The sequence below is a fragment of the Panthera pardus genome, unplaced genomic scaffold, assembly GCF_024362965.1.
Source record: "Panthera pardus isolate Hobbes unplaced genomic scaffold, ASM2436296v1 HiC_scaffold_6, whole genome shotgun sequence".
Classification (NCBI taxonomy): domain Eukaryota; kingdom Metazoa; phylum Chordata; class Mammalia; order Carnivora; family Felidae; genus Panthera; species Panthera pardus.
Window position 1 is genome coordinate 61,220,789 of NW_026526991.1, and position 19,522 is coordinate 61,240,310.

The 19,522-nt window shown below is 40.9% G+C and overlaps 1 protein-coding gene across 5 annotated transcripts in view; it reads left to right on the plus strand.

Annotated features, from left to right (window-relative positions):
• CBX5 (chromobox 5) overlaps positions 1-18,997 on the plus strand; it is a 44,660-nt gene extending 25,663 nt beyond the window's left edge. For all 5 annotated transcript variants that reach the window (XM_019419607.2, XM_019419608.2, XM_019419610.2 and 2 more), the window contains 4 exons: positions 156-334; positions 5,609-5,795; positions 8,817-8,917; positions 10,585-18,997. In XM_019419607.2, coding sequence (XP_019275152.1) covers positions 198-334; positions 5,609-5,795; positions 8,817-8,917; positions 10,585-10,735 — 576 coding nt within the window. In that variant the 5' untranslated portion in view covers positions 156-197 and the 3' untranslated portion in view covers positions 10,736-18,997. The remainder of the gene's footprint in view (positions 1-155; positions 335-5,608; positions 5,796-8,816; positions 8,918-10,584) is intronic.
• Positions 18,998-19,522: the final 525 nt, after the last annotated feature.

The following is a 19,522-nucleotide window of genomic DNA, read 5'->3' on the forward strand; positions in this document are numbered from 1 at the left end:
TGATGTGGGGCTCAGTTTCCCAAACTGTGAGATTATGACCTGAGCCAAATCAAGAGTCGGATGCTTAACTGACTGAGCCACCTAGGTGCCCCAAGCAGTGACAGAGTTATAACTCCTTGTATGGATTCTGACCATTTTGTCCTTCCTATTTGCAGGAACCCGGTGGCCTTAATCCTTCAGGTGGAACAGCTTGCGACATGGGCAAGAAAACCAAGCGGACAGCTGACAGTTCTTCTTCAGAGGATGAGGAGGAGTATGTCGTGGAGAAGGTGCTAGACAGGCGTGTAGTTAAGGGGCAAGTGGAATATCTACTGAAGTGGAAAGGCTTTTCTGAGTAAGTGCCTTCTTTTAGGCCTTCGGACTCTACCGGGTGGATACCTTTGGTTTCTTTCCCCATGAGCCACCACCATCTTTGTCTTTTCCTCTCTCCACCTGCACTCCTCCTAAGAGTCAGAAGACACAGCAGTAAACGAAACAGAAGTCTCTCCCTTGAAGCTGGGGTTCTAGTGATAATGCTTTTGAGAGACAGTATGGTGAATTAGGTGCGTAGATTTGGAGCCAGATCGCCTGGGTCCAGATTCTTGCTCCCCAACTTAAGAGCTGGGTGACCTTGGTTTTAGTTCCTTATTCTTTTTCCTCTTCAATAGAATAGGAAATAGTACTTGTCATAGAGATGTTGGGTAGATGTAGAGCCTGACAGGTAAGTTCAATGTAACTATAAACTGTTACTGGGGTGCCGGGCTGGATCATTTGGTACAGCATGTGACTCTTGATCTGAGGATTGTGAATTTGAGCCTCATGTTGGGTGTAGAGATTATTTAAAAATAAAATCTTTCTTTCTTTTTTCTTTTTAAAGTATAAACTGGGGTGCCTTGGTGGCTCAAGTCAGTTAAGCATCCGACTGTTGATTTTGGCTCAGGTCATGATCTCACAGTTTGTGGGTTCAAGACTGGAGTTGGACTCTGCATTGATAGTGTGGGGCCTGCTTGGGACACACTCACACTCACTTTCTACCCCCCCCCCCCCCCGCACTCATGCCCTCTTTCAAAAATAAACGTTAAAAAATAAATAACTAAAAATTGTTACTGTTACTATTCTTTTGAATATAACTAATCTAAAATATATATGTTTAAGCAGAAGTTGTCCACCCCATAGCCTAGTTTTTCAAAATGATCCTTGAATCTCAGAAGTGACCTAGGATGAAGGATTTATCTTAATGGGAAACTTAAGTCTGAGGCCACATTTCCCCCCACATGGGCCAATATTTATTTTTGTTTTAATTTCATTTAAAAAAAAATTTTTTTTTAATGTTTATTTATTTTTGACAGAGAGAGACAGAGCATGAGCGGGGGAGGGGCAGAGAAGAGGGAGGCACAGAATCTGAAGCAGGCTCCAGGTTCCGAGCCGTCAGCACAGAGCCCGATGCAGGGCTCAAACTCACAGACCGCGAAATCATGACCTGAGCCGAAGTCGGACGCTCAACCAACTGAGCCACTCGGGCGCCCTTTTTTGTTTTAATTTAAAATGTACAGCTGAAGCAAAAGAAATGGAGTGAACACTCAGATACACATTGCCCTAGTTTCTGCAATTAATAATATACTTTATCAGTCTTGGTTTTTGGGGGTTTGTTTTGTTTTGTGTGTGTTTGTTTTTTCTTTTTGTTTTTTTTTTTTTTTTTTTTTTTTTGTTTTGTTTTGTTTTTAAGACCTAAACCTATCACCCCCCATCCCCGCCCTTTTTTTTTTTAATGTTTATTTATTTTTGAGAGAGACAAAGACAGAATGAGAGTGGGTTAGGGGCAGAGAGAGGGAGACACAGAATCTGAAGCAGGCTCCAGGCTCTGGGCTGTCAGTACAGAGCCCGACGCGGGGCTGGAACTCACGAGCTGTGAGATCATGACCTGAGCCCATGACCTCAGCCGAAATCAGATGCTCAACCGACTGATCCACCCAGGCTCCCCTTTAATCCATGAGCTTTAAGAATGATACCGAAGTGGGGCACCTGGGTGGCTCAGTTAAGCATCTGACTCTTGATTTTGGCTCAGGTCATGATCTCATGGTCATGAGATTGAGCTCTGTGTCAGGCTTCACTCTGAGTGTGGAGCCTGCTTGGAATTTTCTCTCTCCCTCTCTCTCTGCCCTTCCCTTGCTCACACTTACTCTCTCTCTCTCTCTCTCTCTCTCAAAATAAATAAACATTACAAACAAAACAAGTGATACTGAGGTATTGATTGGAATGTCTGTTAGGAAGTATCTGGCTTTATGCTGAAGTGCTAAAGGATATTATTCTTTTTTGCAAGAAATAGAACTAGACATATATTGAAGCACAGAAGAGGTAGCTTGAAAGGTGAAGTACGTGAGGCCGTGTAATCGTTAGACATTTTGCCTCAATTTCTGATTAATTCCCTTCCCAGGATGCCTGATCACAAAGAATGGATTTCTCAGAACCCCAGTGAACTGATAGAAAGTGATGTAGGCTTCTTGGAGTGGCTGTCCAATAGAAATCTAATGCAAGCCACATGTGTAATTTTAAATTTTTTGGTGGCCACATTAAAGAAGAGTGAAATTCACTAAATTCTACTCCTAAAACCAAACTTGAATTTAAATAAAATCTTGGAAGAAAGAAAAAGTGAAATTAATTTTAATAATTTTATCTAACACAGTGTATCAAAATGCTATTTCAACATTAATCAGTCTAAAGATAAAATATCATACATTGTTTTTTATGCTAAGTCTTAAAAACCTGATGTATGTTTTATAGCACATCTCAGTTCAGACTAGTCACATTTCAAGCGTTCAGAAGCCGCTTGTGGCTAATTGTTATCATACCAAACATCTTAACATTAAAGTGTAGGGCTTCAAGATACTAAAAAGGTTCAAGTTTTGACAGTGTCTTTGGACAAAGGTCTGAATCAGGAGCCTATAGAACATACTTAAGGTTATTTCGTACGTAAGTCAACATTTCTCATTTGGAGCACTTTTGGCATTTTAGATGGGACAGCTCGTGCACTACAGGATGCCTAGCATCTCTAGCACACCGCACCACAGGTAGCACAGCAATCAGAATATGCCCTTCATATTTCTGAAGAGGAATGGTATCACAGCATCCTTTAGAGATGAGAAATACAAGTTGGACAGACCAAGGAATAGGAATTAAAATAATACTGAGGGGTGCCTGGCTGGCTCATTTAGTGGAGTGTGCGACTCTTATTCTTGGGGTCCTGAGTTTGAGCCACACATTGGGTATAGAGATTACTTAAATAAGTGAATAAACTTTAAAGAAAATAACACTGAAAGATTTTAAGGGTGCTTATTGGGCCCAGTGAATCACCATTGGAAACTCTTGGTCGTTTTAAAGGTACTTGAAACTATATGTGTATTTGAGCTACTGGTAGCTTACATAGATTAAAGGGGGGAAGACAATTTGAGGTAGATGGATTAAAGCAATTGTCCTTACTTTCTCAGAAATGCCCAGGATTTCATTAAAGATGAACAAATTTTGCCCACTTCAGCATTGTCTATAATTAAGTACCTACCTACTGCTTGTTAGGCAATGGTCAGATTTTGCTTCATGTGTTCTCTTTAATTCTTATAACAGCCTTTGGAAGTGTTTTCAGTTTACAGATGAGGAAGTTAGCGAAGTTATTTGCCGAAGATAGTGTAAGCATCTGGCACTGGTTAAGTGCTGGCACAAGGATCCAGTATCCGATTTCTTGGCCCTGATGGCCCAGGCTCTTTTTAAATTATATCATGCTGTCTTTTGGGGGAAAATTGGTTGATGTAGAAGCAGCAGTACTAATATGGTAGGAGAAGAGATAAACCTATTATAGCATTACAGGACCGGCTTGCCTTGCTGTCAGTAGAGACTCTCTCCTATCCCCCCATGTCTGCCTAGTTGTGTCACAGTGTTGGCATGCCTCTTGCTTTTGGTGTCTTAATTTCTTCTGGGATAGTAAGCTATATGGTTTGTGGATTTGGGGGAAAGTTACTGTATGAGGTGGTTTTTTGTTTTTTGCTGAAAGAAGAGCTATGAAGGAGAGTCTTTTCTAGTTTTAGCTCAGATGATTTTGAAATACATTTTGTCTTATTCTCAAGCTCTTTTTGCAGAAGGTTATTTAAATCTAGAGTAAATATCAGATTTTTCCATTATTCTGCTTAAGTCAAGTTATTCTGGCATGTGTTCAAACCATGCCCATCTAAAGACACCTTAAAAAACAATATTTAAAATGATAGTGCATACATTAAATTTTTTCCCAAGTCAGTGAAAGGATTGTAGAAATCATTTTCTACATTTAAATCATTTTCATTCACATATAATCATTAATCATCCTACAACTAAAATACATTTTTAGGTGTACTTTAATATAAACTAGTAATACTCTGTTAACCGAAAGAACTTCTGCCACTGGCTAGGAGTGAAAAGGATGCCTGGTCTGGTTTTTCCCATGTAGGTACATTTCATGCTTTGATTCCATAAGCTTCTGATGCAGTTGGTAGTTTGGTTTTCCAAAACCCATGCCAGGAATACATAGAACAACTTTGTGAATAATAACTGTTTGTTTTTCTCTTAATGGGACTCCCATGATCCAAGTTTAATTAAACTCATTTATTCAGTTTGGTTTTTTTTATTAATATAAAAATGTATTTTGACTAGTAACAGTAGTCTTGAATCCATTGCATTGAATAAAACATTCCAAATCCCACTTCTGAGTTGTCTTCCTACCATTTGCCTATATTCTAATGATTGAAGCCGTCACTACCTTTTTTCTTAATAATTATTTTCAGTCCTTCAATAATTGTTGATATTTCTTCAAAATAAGTAAAATTAGTGTTAGTAAAGTTAGTGTAAACTGGGGGTGCAGGTCTTACTATGTTATTCCTTAGGATTCTCATAGGTATGAAATCACATTTTGCCACTTAAAAGCAGAATTCATGTTTGAGTTTTTAAAAGCTTTATTGAGGTATAATTTACATACCATAAAATTCATTCATTGAAAATGTACAATTCAACAAATTTTAGTAAATTCATAGAGTTGTGTAGCCACTATTAATTACCACACTCAACTTTTAGAATTTCCGTAATCTCCCCAGATGCCCTTGAACTCATTTGTAGTTAATCCCAAACCTCAGCCCCGAGGAACTACTGGTCTGCTTTTTGTCTCTAAGTGTGTCTTTAGTAGACATTTCATATAAATGGAATCCAGTAATATATAGCCTTTTGCATCTGGTTTCTTTCAGCTTATTATTTTTGAGGTTCTTTCATATTGTGGCATGTATTAATTAGTATTGCGTTTCTTTTGTTGCTGAATAGTATTATTATGTGTAGATATACTGCATTTATTCATCCGTTCACAAGTTGATGGACATTTGAATTGTTTTCTGTCTTTGGCTGTTAAAATGCTGCTATAAGTAATTGTGTGCAAGTTTCTTTGTGGATATATTTTTTCATTTCTCTTGGATAGATCCTGGGATCAAATTTATTATCTCTTTTAAGTATAGGTTTTTTTTTTCGTTTTGCCTACCTGTCTTTAAGAAAGCATTCGATTTTTTTTCCCCCTCATTCTTTCCGTTTTTTTTTTTTTCTTTTTCTTTCCATTCTTTGTGCCCAGGGAGCACAATACTTGGGAACCTGAGAAAAATTTGGATTGCCCTGAGCTAATTTCTGAGTTTATGAAAAAGTATAAGAAGATGAAGGAGGGTGAAAATAACAAACCCAGGGAGAAGTCAGAAAGTAACAAGAGGAAATCCAATTTCTCGAACAATGCTGATGATATCAAATCCAAAAAAAAGAGAGAGGTAAGCTTCCTTTTCCCTTTTCCCCACAAACAATTGTTTTGCCACTCGCCCGCCCTCCCCCTGCCGCCCCGCCCCCCCCCCAGCCTTATTATGGTTGTTTCTTTTCTAAGGATGGTCTGCAAGGTAATTTGTTGAACAAAAGAGCTTCCAGGGAGATATGTTTATTGACTACAGCGCCCCCTCCTGGCTGAGTGAGAAATGTAATACTGTATGCGTTTCACTGAATTGTATTAAGGTGGCAAAATTAAATCCCTCTAAAACAGGCAGCCAGCCACTCCCTGTCTTTTCCATGAGTAAGGCAGCTAGGTTATCTTAGATGGGGAGGGACTTGACATTTTTAAGTCTACAAAAAGGGTTTTAAAATGTTTACTACTTTACTTTTTTCCTTTTGTTCCAAAGGTAGCACTTATTTTCAAACTTTTATATTCTCTCACTTTTTAAAATTGAGGTGTAATTCGCATAACATACAGTTAACTATTTTAAAGTGTACAGTTCAGTGGCATGGGTATTTTCTCTTTTGATCTTATTCTACATATTCCAAATAAATTAATTTTCATCTCTTGAATCTTTTTATTGTTCAGTTTGGAAAGTGTGTTTATGAAATATTGGTTTGATTCAGTTGCTTTAATCCTTCTGATCTTCAGCTCTCAAATAACTAGCATAAGCACTGTTCTTACCGCTCTTTTTTCATCTATCTGTGTACACACACATACATACACACACACCCCACCAGCTTCCACTCGTTTATTTCAAGGTTATGAAGCCTTTTGTGGTGAAGGATGTATCTATCATACCTTTAACGTTTAATAAAATAAAGCATAAGTCCACTTCTGAATCTTCAGCATTACTGCCATAAGCGTCTCTATTTATCTTCATTCTACTTGGTACCCATTTTTCTAGAACATTAGTTCTCAGCCCTGGCTGCATATTAGAATCACCAGGGGTGGGGGGGGGGGGCTTAAAAAAAGAAAAGATCCAGTACCCAAGATGCACCCCAGACCAATTACATTTAGATTTCTGTGGGTCGGACCCTAGGCATCAAAGACCTATATATAAGTGATAGAGAAAATGGGAGATCAGCATTCCAAAAGAATTGAAAATAAGAGTGAAAGATTGGAAGCTACAAGTGAAAGTGGACTCTGGGTTTGTGTTTGTCTCCTTATTTGTTTCCCTGATTAATTTTATTTTTTACAACCTTATTTTTTAAAACTATTCTGGTGAGGGGTGTATATCATTATGGTATAGTGTACTGATGAGGATTTGAGAATGCCTTCCCTTCTCTAAGGAGCTAAGACTTGGTTCTTTTTTTTTTTTTTTTCCTTTTTTATTAGTCCTTTGTATTCTGTTTTTTTGTCATTTGATTCATTTTCTAGGTAAGTAAAGAGACCAAATGGCACAGTGTAAGACTTGTGACTAGCCATTTGTGCCATATAGTTTGTTTTTCCTCAACGTAAGGTTTCTGTCCTTTTGAAAAGGAACAATCTGGCTTAGACCTACTGGCCAGCATAGAGAGTTGTCTTCCAAGGCCAGGTTCTGATGCCACTGACCTTGAAAACAACCCCCACACGTCCCTTACATTGTAATGTTCATCTGGGGCCCCTGACAGCATTCTCAGCAGTGCTCCCGGCTGTCAGGTAGGCAGCCAGAAAGATAGGTGATTGTATGTTTTAAAGATACAGGAGGGGATTACGTTTCTTTCTTTAGACCACTGCAGAAGAAATTTGTTAGTCGGCATTATGCCTGATTTAAGATTACTGCCTGTGTGATGATTTTAGCATTTTCCTCGCCTCGGCTCCTTTTCAGCAGCTTGAACATTTTTCTTCCCTTCCCTCCCTATGTGGCAAACTGTTTTCAGCCGCCAGCTATGATTTACGACTCAGTTCGTGCGCCAGCATTCCAGCTGTGAGCAGCTGTGTGCACATCTGGGAACCTCCTCCCCTTAAGCGCCCCCAAAAGAGGCAGTGTTTTGAGTCAGTATCTCCCCTGATCCGTGCATGGAATTTCCTTCCCAGTGTGGGTTCTGGTATCTTTGGGGACCACCTGGATCCTGAATACTTTGTATCTCAGAAAAAAGCAGGGTGAATATCAGATCAAAGAGATTTTATTATGAAAATCAGACATCAGAGATTTAGTTCATTTGGGCAGTCTTTCTAAATCTTTTTTATGTTGCCACTAGATAAGCTTGCATTATTTTCTATAATAAGGTTTTTAAAATTACCTGGTTTGTCTAAAATTTCACCATTTTGCTCGCAACCAGTGCCATCACCCTTGAGTCGGGTGTACTCTTGTCTTGATTGCATGATTACATTTTGGCCAAGTTTGAGTAATCTAGAAAATGATCAGTGATTTAATCACTGTCCAGTTCTGTTCTCTAATGAACAGTTCTGTTCTCTCCTTCAGGAGGGGATGGGCATAGACCAGGCCCTCTTCTCCAAGCATGTGGGTATTGCAGTATGTGAGCTCTGAAAGAAATTTGCTGTTTTATGGTACTGCCTTGAATCATTCTTACTGCTGTTCTTTCATACATATAGAGGACTATGTTAAAAAAAAAAAAAGTATTAGAAATATTGGTCACTGTTAAACTAAATGTCTAAAAAATTAAGACGTGGTATATTTGAAGTTTATAAAGCGAAAAAGGGTTTAGTTCAGGTAAGCATGGACTTGTTTATCATCTTGGAAGCAGCATTGTAGGGGTAGTCAATTCATAATATCAAGGAGGTTTGATTACAGGGTTAGATGAGTTCCTAGATGATGATTTCAGGATGTCTTACGGGATATGAAAGAGTTTTGGGGGCCATTTCCTAATCCTGTGAAGGAGTATTAGAAAGACAACTGCATCTTCTTACAAAAATATCTCTTAGCATCACTGTCACTGGCTGGCCCACTATTGTATTTCTTAAGTTCTAAGAATTCTTTGAATTGGTGACAAAATGAACTTAGGTTGTGCTTTGTTGAGCTGAGAAACAGGGTTTTTTTTTACTCTTCTCCAAGCTGTAAACTTTCTTTATCTTCTATTTATAGCAGAGCAATGATATCGCTCGGGGCTTTGAGAGAGGACTGGAACCAGAAAAGATCATTGGGGCGACAGATTCCTGTGGCGATTTAATGTTCCTAATGAAATGGTGAGAGAGATTGGGCCTCAGTGTACAATTGTGTTTCTTTGCCAGTGGCTTGAGTTTGTATGGAAGATAGGGAAGACCGAGTATTCCCCAACAAAGAATTTTGATTGTCAAAGATCTTTGGCTCATATCACCTATTAGTATTAACGGGAATTATGATCGAGAATGAATTTAAGATATTCCCAAGCTTTGGTATTAAGCCAAATTACATTAGCTCCAATACCTAAGGTAGCTTTAGGTAGGAACCCTGTAGACATGACCTAACCATTTATTTACACAGTTCTGAATCATTTACCATCAGACCATGAGCCTGTGGCCATGAGATGGGAGTTGAGTGAGGCTTTCTGCCATCACTGAGGATCAAAACAACTGAATGATGTCTAAAAGAGAAAAATAATCTCAACAAAAAGCTTTAAGACTAATACTAGCCAAAGCATAAGTTATTTCATCCGGTGGAGGGAATGTCTCTTAGAGGAAAGTGTAGTTACTTCCCCTCAATTTGGTTTCTTAAAGACAGGGTGATTTATGGTGTGGCCCTCACCACCTCTCTGTTTCCAAGTATTCTGGGCTTGTGATTTAAGCTTGGTCTCTAGATAGAGGCTTCATGCCGCATTGCTGCTGAGGAAGCTAATTTACCTTAAAAGTTGTAGAATCAAAAGGTTTAATATTTTATCTGATCGAAATTTTGCTGGTAAATTACCCAGAAGCCTAGATTTGAAGAATCATTATACTCTGTCAGAAGTAAGGAGCTGTATTGACTGCTTTTTCCACTCAGCCATATGCGTTACACGATTTACATTCACATATTAACTAGCTTTTTTTCCCCACCGCAGTCCAAATTTGAGTATCTGCTCTGAGCTGTGTGTTTTCCCCTCCTCTTTTCATCTGTAAAAGTTACCTCTATGAATTAAATATCTCTGTTTTCTAGAAAAGGAGGTAGTTGTCTTTGCTCATGTGTTGGTGGAATTTTAACTTAAAATATTTTTTTTCTCGATTTGGAATCCTGGTTAAGACTTGCTGTGTTTTTCTGTCCTACGTGGTAGTAGAGCCTTTGTAAACTTGGATAATTGAGATTTGCAGTTAATTCCTACATTTCATTTTAGTGACTAAATTTTACATTCTCCTTTATTCTCCCTTGTATAAGTACTGTTGCTGACTTAAATTTCTGTTTTCTTATTATTCCAATCCATAGTTCTCTCCAAAAGGACAATGAGTGTTTAAAAGGCCACAAGATGAGGAAGGTTAAGACCTTTTCACTCAGATGATCCAGAAACTGGGTTGATCAATCTGTGCATAATCAATAGGACTGAATGTAGGTTTGATCGTGTGTTCACTCACATGCTCATACACACAAATCAGAATTACAGGAGCGAAATTTATATAATTTCATTTTCAGCCTTTTGATTAAGCCTTCTGTTTTTCATCTAAGTTCTAGCTGAAGACTTCTGTTTCTGTCTGATGTGGTAGTTAAATGATACTCCCTGGTAATTTTTATTTACTTGAATTTCTCCTTGAAAATACTGAGCTGTTAGGGTCCTTCTCACCTTGAAATCAAGATGGAGAGGAAATCAAGTCTGTTAAATCCATATAACAACATAAACCTTGGTTTAGATAGATTATCTCTCATTCTTACTTCCTCTCCTTCTAAGTCTTGTATTCTCTCTCTCCAGGAAAGACACAGATGAAGCAGACCTGGTTCTTGCAAAAGAAGCTAATGTAAAATGTCCACAGATTGTGATAGCATTTTATGAAGAGAGACTGACGTGGCATGCCTATCCTGAGGACGCGGAAAACAAAGAGAAAGAAACAGCAAAGAGCTAAAGGAGGGGGTGGTCTCTGTCATTTCTCTTTGTATATAATACATTCACCTCCCTGCCTCCTCTCCCTTCTGCCCACCCTGTTCTATCCTAAACACATCCATAAAAAATGTGCTTATCACTGTGCTCCACAGGAGAAATGTTGGTATTGGTTCTCTTGTAACATAACTGATGGTCTGATTCATGATAAGTGTCTCTCTGTGAAGACCAGGCATTTACATACTGTGTGTAATTCCCACAATTTTTTCCTTTGCCCTGATCTCTTCCTTCTGCTCCCCTGTGACCTCAAGATGAGTTTTAACTTTTTAAACATCTTAGAGTCTTGATCTTTTCAGGGTTAGTTGCTTTTTAGATTGGGGGATTTTGTTATAATGATGATGAATTTTGGTTTCTTGCTTTGGTTCTTAGAACATGTTGATGACCAGCTAGCTTTTGTTTTGAGATGTTGGGATGGAAAAGATGTTCCCATCTTTTTAAAAAGCCAATAGCAACTGCCTACCTGTTGGGGCTTTCCCAACCTCATTCAGCTCTACCCAGTAGAATACAGGGTTCCTGGTGTGGTCTTCTGGGCCACCCTCTGTTGTTCATCCCCACTCATCCTCCCAGAATAGCTCCATCCTTTCGAGGACTTGAAATTTTACACTCAAATTTGTCAAGGCACTCTTAGCTCCAGGACTTCTGGCCTTGTTTCTTAGCAATCCTTGATTCTACTTCTGCAAGGTGGTATAGTCGGTCATACAATGACAAGAATGTTAACTGTGGAGATTTTTAGCTATTAGTACATGAGGATGATGGGGTAGGATATAATTGTCTTTATTATCACATATGGTATATATGTATTATTTCCTTCCATCCCTCACATTTGGACTATATATTTATGTAGGTGTGAGTGACTGCCTGGTGCTTGCTTGTGCCAAGGTGCTAGGCACCCTCCAGCCCTGCCAACTTTTGTGGCCTCCCAAAGCATTCCTGTTACCAAAGAGGCTTCAGACCTGACTCTCACTTCTCCGTGGACCCAAGTGTCCCCTCCATGCCATTATTTTCAGTGGGGAATTCTTGGAGGGGAGCCATGGCCACAACATCAAATTTTAAATATTCATAGTGTTTATAGTCCTAAATTTCCTGCTTTGTTGACTCCTGGATTTGCCACCAAGAGTCCCCAAAGTATTATAATACTCTTCCCTTTTTCCACCCTCAAACTCTTTGTTGTATCTTATTTTTAAAAATGCATTTCTGTGGAAGACTATCACCTTAGAGTGACAGGCCCTGGCATTAGCATGCTGGCACAACCTTCTGTCCCTACTCAGCAAAAGATTTCACTTTTGGCTTCCTCCTGCTTTGCCATTATATTGAGAGATTATTACCATATCCTTCTGCCTTTGTGCCCCAAGAAATGCCCTACTTCTCTTTAACCATTTTCTTTCAGGTGGGGGGCGGGGGGGGAGGGTGGCTAGAGAAACAAGACTAAAAGTAAGGAAATAGCAGGGTTATGAGCATCTGTGTCCCAGTCCAAAGCTGAGGAATTAAGAATAAATGCTTGAAATAGCCTTAACTCTAGAGTTCACCAGCCATTGAGGTTGTTTTCGTTGTTGCTTTTGATTTTTAAAGCATGTAGCTGTCTGGCCAGGAGCATTCAGCCATTTCTAGATGATTCAGAGTAATCGGGGGAATGGATAGATTGCTCCAGTCCACAGATGAGCTGAATAATATGCAAATCATATACCCATTCATAGCATTTGTTACCATTGCTTTCCTGCTCAGCTGCTGATTGAATTCTGTGTGCTTGTATAAATTATGTCAAAAATTATACTGCACAGTTGAGAAGACAGCTGTTGCTGCAGTGACATGACAGACTGGAACAATGAAGCTTTTGGTTTAAGTCATCCAGGAAAATCCTTCTGAATGGTAATGTGATTGGGTGAGAACTCCTAACCCATAGCTCAAGTGGGTAGGAGTTTTTATCTCCATCTTTCTTTACTCTGAAAGAATTCAAGGTCTAGATCAAGTGCTAGATAATTGCTTAGTACTTAATCTGATGGGCATCTAAAAGAAAGAAAGGATGGTCAGGAAACAAATTTGTCCTACAAAGAGCCAAGAATATCAATTAGGGTAGACAAGAATAAGACAAAAGTAGGCCAGAGCCCCTCAGGAGGTGATCTGGGTCTGTTGATTTGCAGGTGGAGAAAATCACCCCTTATCCATGTAGCCAGTGTGCCTCCCAGGAGCAGTGGGCCTGTAAACTACAGTGACAGTATTTTTAAGACCAAGACCTAGCATTGGACAAAGAACACCATGGAATTATTTTGTGCTGAGATTGGTCCCGAGAAACCTGGGGCATGTGGTTGCCGTGGTTATAGGTAATATTTAAGATACTCATCAAAACCTGATTTTCTTTTAACAAAGGAAGTATCATCTACAACTCATCAGCCCTTTAAAACCTTACTCTTCACTCCATGTTTTCTGTTCACAGTTTATTGAATCATGGTCTTATACTGAGTGCTGCCAGCACGATTTTTGTTGTTTTCCCTGACTACCCACAGCTGCTTCGGTAGGAATGTAGGGAGCCAGGGGCCAGTATTGATTTCAGCCCTCAACAGAAAGGAAACCAGATGCCCGCCTGTGCCCCGGCATTTGTTAGTGCTGAGTAGCTGTGCTGGCCCTTGCAGAATTGCAGCCTCAAAGGGAAACCTGTTTTCATGGGGCTTTCTCCTCAGAAGAGTTAGTAGCCATGGGCTAAGCACTCCTAAACATCTAGGTCTCAGGTACTCGAAATATGTTTTTCCTGTGTTTAGTCTTCTTTCAAAACCTCTTTCTGATGCTGAATTTCTTCTTGTAATCAACATTCAAGGACCTTCCTTTCCACAGAAAGTAGCAGAGTCTTGCCCAGCAGAGTTTTCCAAGGTCAGGGTAGCTGCTTTTCTGAGCCCTGAGCTCTGGGCCAATGCCCTCATGTTAGGATTAGCTGTTAGGAACATCGGTCCTGATGGAAGCACCCATTTTTAACCTGGAGAGGGCCGTATCATTTTCCCTCTGCAGTCCAGTTTTCATCTGCTCAAGGGAGCATTTGAGCCGGTGGTGTTCCTTGATGCTCACAAGTCTAGGTGGTCCTTGGCTGTCTTACAGCCATATCTGTGAACTGCTTTTGATTGGTGATGAAAGATTAGTCCTGTTTCCATAGCTTGGGCAGTTAGGTTATTCTTAACTCTCTTCATTTCTGTTCTGTAGCTGGCCTCCTGGAGGCCATTTTCCATCTGTTCAGGTCAGATCCTAGGGCTTTTGGGAAGGTGCTTGGGATTTTCATCTTGTGATTCTGTTGGGTTGGCATTTAGTCTAGCTCACCTAAGGTACAGTCAGGGGTCAGAGGGATCTATCTTGTGTCTGGGCTGGGGAGCAGTTTTTGCCCTTAGGGTTTGAATTTGAGGGCCTAAAATACTACTTCGCAATGCCATGAGAACCCCAGGAAGGGTTATGTCATCAGATTTGAAATGTGGAAGTTGTTTCTCACAAATGAGGTCAAAGGAAAAGCTCATTTTGCACCATGATTCCATCCTTTTGGTTTAGATTCTTAGAGTAAAAATCACACTGTTGCGATCTGTACCTTTGTAATTGAACCGCCAGGTAAGCATACCTGTGGCAGGGTGGAGAGAGGAATGGTCTGGATCCAGTGTATTCGAGTTTGATGCTGGCTTTACCGCTAATTGTAACAGTTACGTTTTCAAAAACAGAGATATGACCAGCGTTGCATCCAGGAGTATATGCTCAGAAATCAGTGTCCCCACCCAATTAATAATAGTGGATTTGTATTGAACTGTCCATATTCCAGCCACCTGAGTGTACGTCAACATTTTTTTTATTCAACAAGCATTTTTTTGGCCTTGGGGGTACAAAGTTCAAGAAGACGCAGTCTCTGGCCTTAACCTTGATGCTGATGTGGGATGAACTGATTGTGAATAGTTCAGTGTAATAAATACCATAAATGGGGACATGTTTCTGACTTGGGGGCAGTAGGAAGGTGACAGTTGATTCATATGTGGAAAAGACCTGTGACCTTGGATGAACTGAGCTAACTGGCCATAGATGGACTACAACAAGGACTTGCTTTATTCCAGAAGATAAGGATAACTGAAGGTTGGTTAGAAATGCTGTCGCTGAGAGAGAAAACAGGTGAGTGGGGATTGAGAACCCCTCATTTTGATCCCTGTTTTAGGCTCTTTGCCAAAGTATTTCTTAAGATCTAGTGAATCCTTGTTTGTGGAAAGCGTATTATCTGTGTTGCATATCCAGTTCGGTGTTGGTGACATTATTGTGGGTTCTGTAACACTTATTGCCATCAGAGTTGCTGACACCTTTTTCATTTTCTCATCCCTTTTGGAAGAATTAACGTGAGGTTGGCTTTAACTCTGAAACAAGGACATACTTTTCAGTGACAAGAGATTAGCCACAGAGAAGGCTTGGGGCACATCTAACATGTGAGCCATGTATTCTGTGCAGTGTAGTTTTATTTAACACTACAGGGTGGTGATTTCTGTCCTGGAAATGCACATACCCTGAAGTTTCGGATATAATTAATCTAGGGAAGTCGAGGGTGAGGCCTAGCCCTGTTAAGAACCAGTTTAACCATAAGAAAATTCTCCGTTCTGAACCGTATAACCACAAGAAAAAGATACTTTTCGCTGCCTGGGTAACTGAGAATTGACTGACTTTGGTAGAATTCCCAGGAATGAAGAGTAACTGTTCTGGAAAATTACAATGTGCAGGTTCTTTGGATAGCTTCATAAAGACAATTCTAATTTCTTTGTGCTTGTGCTGGATTTCTTGAATTGTAAACTACCTCATCTTGTCTTTTTAGAGTGACTTCAACTTGTCATTGCCACTCTATAACATCATGCTTGACTTTGGTGGTTTTCTAACATGGAGTTTTTTCTATGCCTTGACAGCACATTCTCTTGCCTTTTCATCCGGATCCTCATTTCGTCATCTCGTATTGTTCTTCTGTCAGAGAAATGTTTTAAAATAGCTTAAAATCTTGGTTTATGGGAAGTGATCCTCCACTGCTATTTGTCTCTGGGATCAGTAAGAAAGAGTTAAAACACGGCGGTGGGGGGAGGGGATAGAACCTGCACTGGAGGCAGCTGAGGAGGGAAGAGCCATTAATTAAGACAATTTCAAAGTCAACTGATTGTGATCATTAATGTCACAATAGATCAAAACCTAATTATCACAGCCTAGGTAAGAGCCATCAGTATTAATCGGAAAATCTAATAGGAAACTATTATCAAGAAATTAGGCTAAATTGAATGCAATGAACTTTTTATCTTGCCAGTCTGTTTGTGTGTGAGTGAGAGAGAGTGAGCGTGCGCGCGCGCTAAAGCTGTCTGTGTCCCCTGGCATTGACAAGTATGACCTCACAGTTGATCTAGGCGCCAGTGGCCAGTTCATCACACTTTTTGAGGAATTCCAAACAGACTGAACCTGAACTGTCATTGTCATTTTAATCAGTCTTGAATATTACCATCACCTGGGCTTGTCCAGTGTTGGTCAGGAGTAAAAAAAGGTGTATATTTAGATCTTGGGATGGTCGGTCCTTCCTGGCATTAGAGTAACCCTGGTGGACATTATACCATGTGTGTTGGCAAATCATTCTTTGAGCTTCTGAGGTATGTTAAGAGTCCAGCTACTCTGGCTACTGTGAGTGGGGGCACAGAGGAAAAGAGGGGCTTCCTGCCTGGAGATTCTTTAAGGAGACCCGAGAAGATAGAGTTTAATTGTGTCACAGCACTTTTAAGGCTCAAGTCCGTGTTTTGCAGTTTCCAGTAGCTTTAGGATTTGATTCAAAGCTGGGACTGACTGTGTATTTAGTTTTTTTCCCCCTAGTTTTAGGACAAGGGTCTTAATCATTACTACCAGAGTCCAGCCGTAGTCCAAAGGAGGGGGGAAAGTGCTTTTCCTTTTAGCTTTCTTTTGTCAAAAAGTTAGGCCCCTGTCAGGATTTTAAAGAATATTACGAGAGTCTTACAAGTAGTTCTAGAGAACACTTTATCCCTTCTCCCTGAATGGAAAACTAGGGGTCACCATTCACATCCTTAATTTTGAGAGCCATTCATGAAGATACTGCAACTCCTGAGGTTGGGCTGGGACGGAAAGTTGGAAAGATGCCTTGTGGCCATTGAGGGGAAGGACAGTGGCAGCAGAAGGATCCCTGCCTCCTGCCTCGTTCCATAGGGACTGCTGCTGCCACCGGCACTGTTGTTGCTAATCTTGCCCCCCACCCTCTCCCCTCCCAACCTTGCAACTCCACGCACGATCAAGATCACTGCTGTGGACAAGGTTCTTGTTTAAATGAGGTTTTGTTCTTGAATTTCAGGATTTAGGAGTAGGGGTTCTCACACAGAACTCTGGGAAATCAGCGTGACTTAGTCCTTCACGATAAAGTGAATATTTCTTTATGAAAGAATTCATGCCCTTAATGCTTGAAATGGGATTTTATTTGCAGAATATCCATTAACACGTGGCTTTCAGAAGCAGTTTGTGTCTCCAAGCTTCCTTGTGTTATGCCAGATAAAGAATAGGCCCTCTGTTAATACTTGTGGGTTGATGGAGATCATCTAGTTTGCAGTGTAAGGTGTACCTGCTGACTTCCTTTGCTTGCAAGTGCGCCCTAAGAAGTAAAATGCCCTGGGGAGTGGAACAAGAATTGAGTGGATGCTGACTACGTGTGCCAACCTCCTCAACTGATTCATAATGGCTGACCTTGGGCAAGTCACTCCTTCCAATGCCTCAGTTCCCCATCTGTCAAATGGGGTTAATGATACTGACCTACCTCACAGGGGTGTTGTGAGGCATTGTAAATCAAAGTTGGTAGAGTACCGTAGGGTCCTCGCTGGAGGATGCCTTGAGCCGAAGTCTAAAGTCTAGGCCTGACACGGGCTTTAGTCCTCACTGAGCTGTCCCAAGGTTGGAACTGCCAGTGACCTCGGCAAGTTCTCTGCCCCCCACCCCCACCCCTCATCAAAGCTGCTAGTTCAGATGTTGACAGTGTTTTTGTGAATGTTGGAGTCTTAATAGTCCAGACTTAGGATGTCATGGGGGAAGGCACTTAGTATTTTCTATGTCTTGCATCCACGAAGAGAGGCTGTTTCAGACCCAAGAGTATTGGATTAGGGAACCACGAGGCAGGGACGCTATTGCTTGTTTCTGCAGGTTGGGTGTTAAGGTCCTGTTCCCCATGGGATTGGAGCAGACTCCAGCTGTCTCAGGAGCAAAATGAACACAGTGGGCTGAATTTATAGCGTTGATTTTATTGCCCCCTGAATGGAATCACTGCACCCTCGCCTCTCCATAGGAACCAGCTGGTTCAATAAACATAACCACTTTGTCCATCCCCTACCAAAAAAGAGCCACTGTGGGAAAGTTTTTGTCTAGAGATACATTTAACACTCAGAATGAGGCAGTGATACTCCTTAAAGCTTCATCCAACTTACTGTACTCATTTGTCCTCTTTTTCTCAGTGTCCACAGTCTGAATCTGACCTTGACCTCTTTTTCCTCCGGTTTGGGAAAACTTTGGACACTATTTCTACTTGCCCAGATGTGGGCTCAGCCAGCTCCTCTTCCCCACAGGGCTCTTTCTCCTTTCCCCTCTCCTTGGCCCTAGATGTGTAACCCATGGAAAAGCACAAGGTCCTGGCCCCTTGCTGCAGTCACATTCCGGTTCTCCGCGCTCTGTGGACTTTGTTCACTCAGCGCTGGTGGCACCAGGTGGTTCTGTGGAGTCCTGGAGGGTGGAGAGCGCACAGTCTGACCTCCTGCCTCCTGCCAAGTAGCCAGGAGTTGACTCACCCGTGGCCCAGCAGCCCTTGCCCTTTCTCACAGGATGGGATCCGAGAGACTCAAGAGGCTGGGCTTCTTTCCGCACTCTGTCCCATCCTGAGTCACAAAACACATCACACTTGGTAGCCAGATTTCTAAGTGGAAAAATGGGAAGTTGAATTCTCTATGGATCTTTTTGGTTTGTGGGGGAGTTTTGGTTGTGTTTCTTGGTTTTAGTTCAGCCAAACATGTCTGCTTTTCATTTTTTTTTTATTTTTTTAGGATAAGTGATATATATATATGTTCGCCTTTTAAATGTAAATGTTTAAAAGTAGGCAATTTATGTGTTTCCACAACTGACATTGATGCAGACCTCATTCTCTCCCCCTCTTCCACCCTCTTTTCCCTCTTTTCATACTCTTGTATTGGTTCTAATAAATGGTTGCTTTTCAAATATGGATCCTGAGTGGTGGTTTTGAAGATGTGGGTCTGACACCCTTCCTTAACTTGGGCCCTGGAATGTCAACTAGTCACAAATGCCTTTCCGAAAGAGCTGCGAGACTTCCAGAACAAGGGCTTTTTTCCTGAGGATTGTTGGTCTCTGACTTTCTGCAAATCGCCACAGGGTGGCGCAAGCCTGAGGGAATAAGAGACCATGTATCCTTGTTCCCTATTCTATTCCCTAATAACCTGTTCAGACTGCCTTCCTGGTCTCTGGATGCACTCAGCGCTATAGTAGTGGCCCAGAGAGTAAATATTAGCTTCAGCCTCCCAGGGACCCCCAGAAGAGTCCGCTCCTGGTTATGAAAATTTGTGGAAAACCATACTGACCATCTAAATCAGGCTTGAAAATCCCAATGTGCGTGAGCTTGTAAATATAGCTATTTTATTATCTTTTCTGATTTGCTTCACAAGTGCCAAAGAAACTGTTTCTCTGAGGACCTGATTGTGGGTCAGGAACGTGGTGGGGTGGGGGTAGGTAG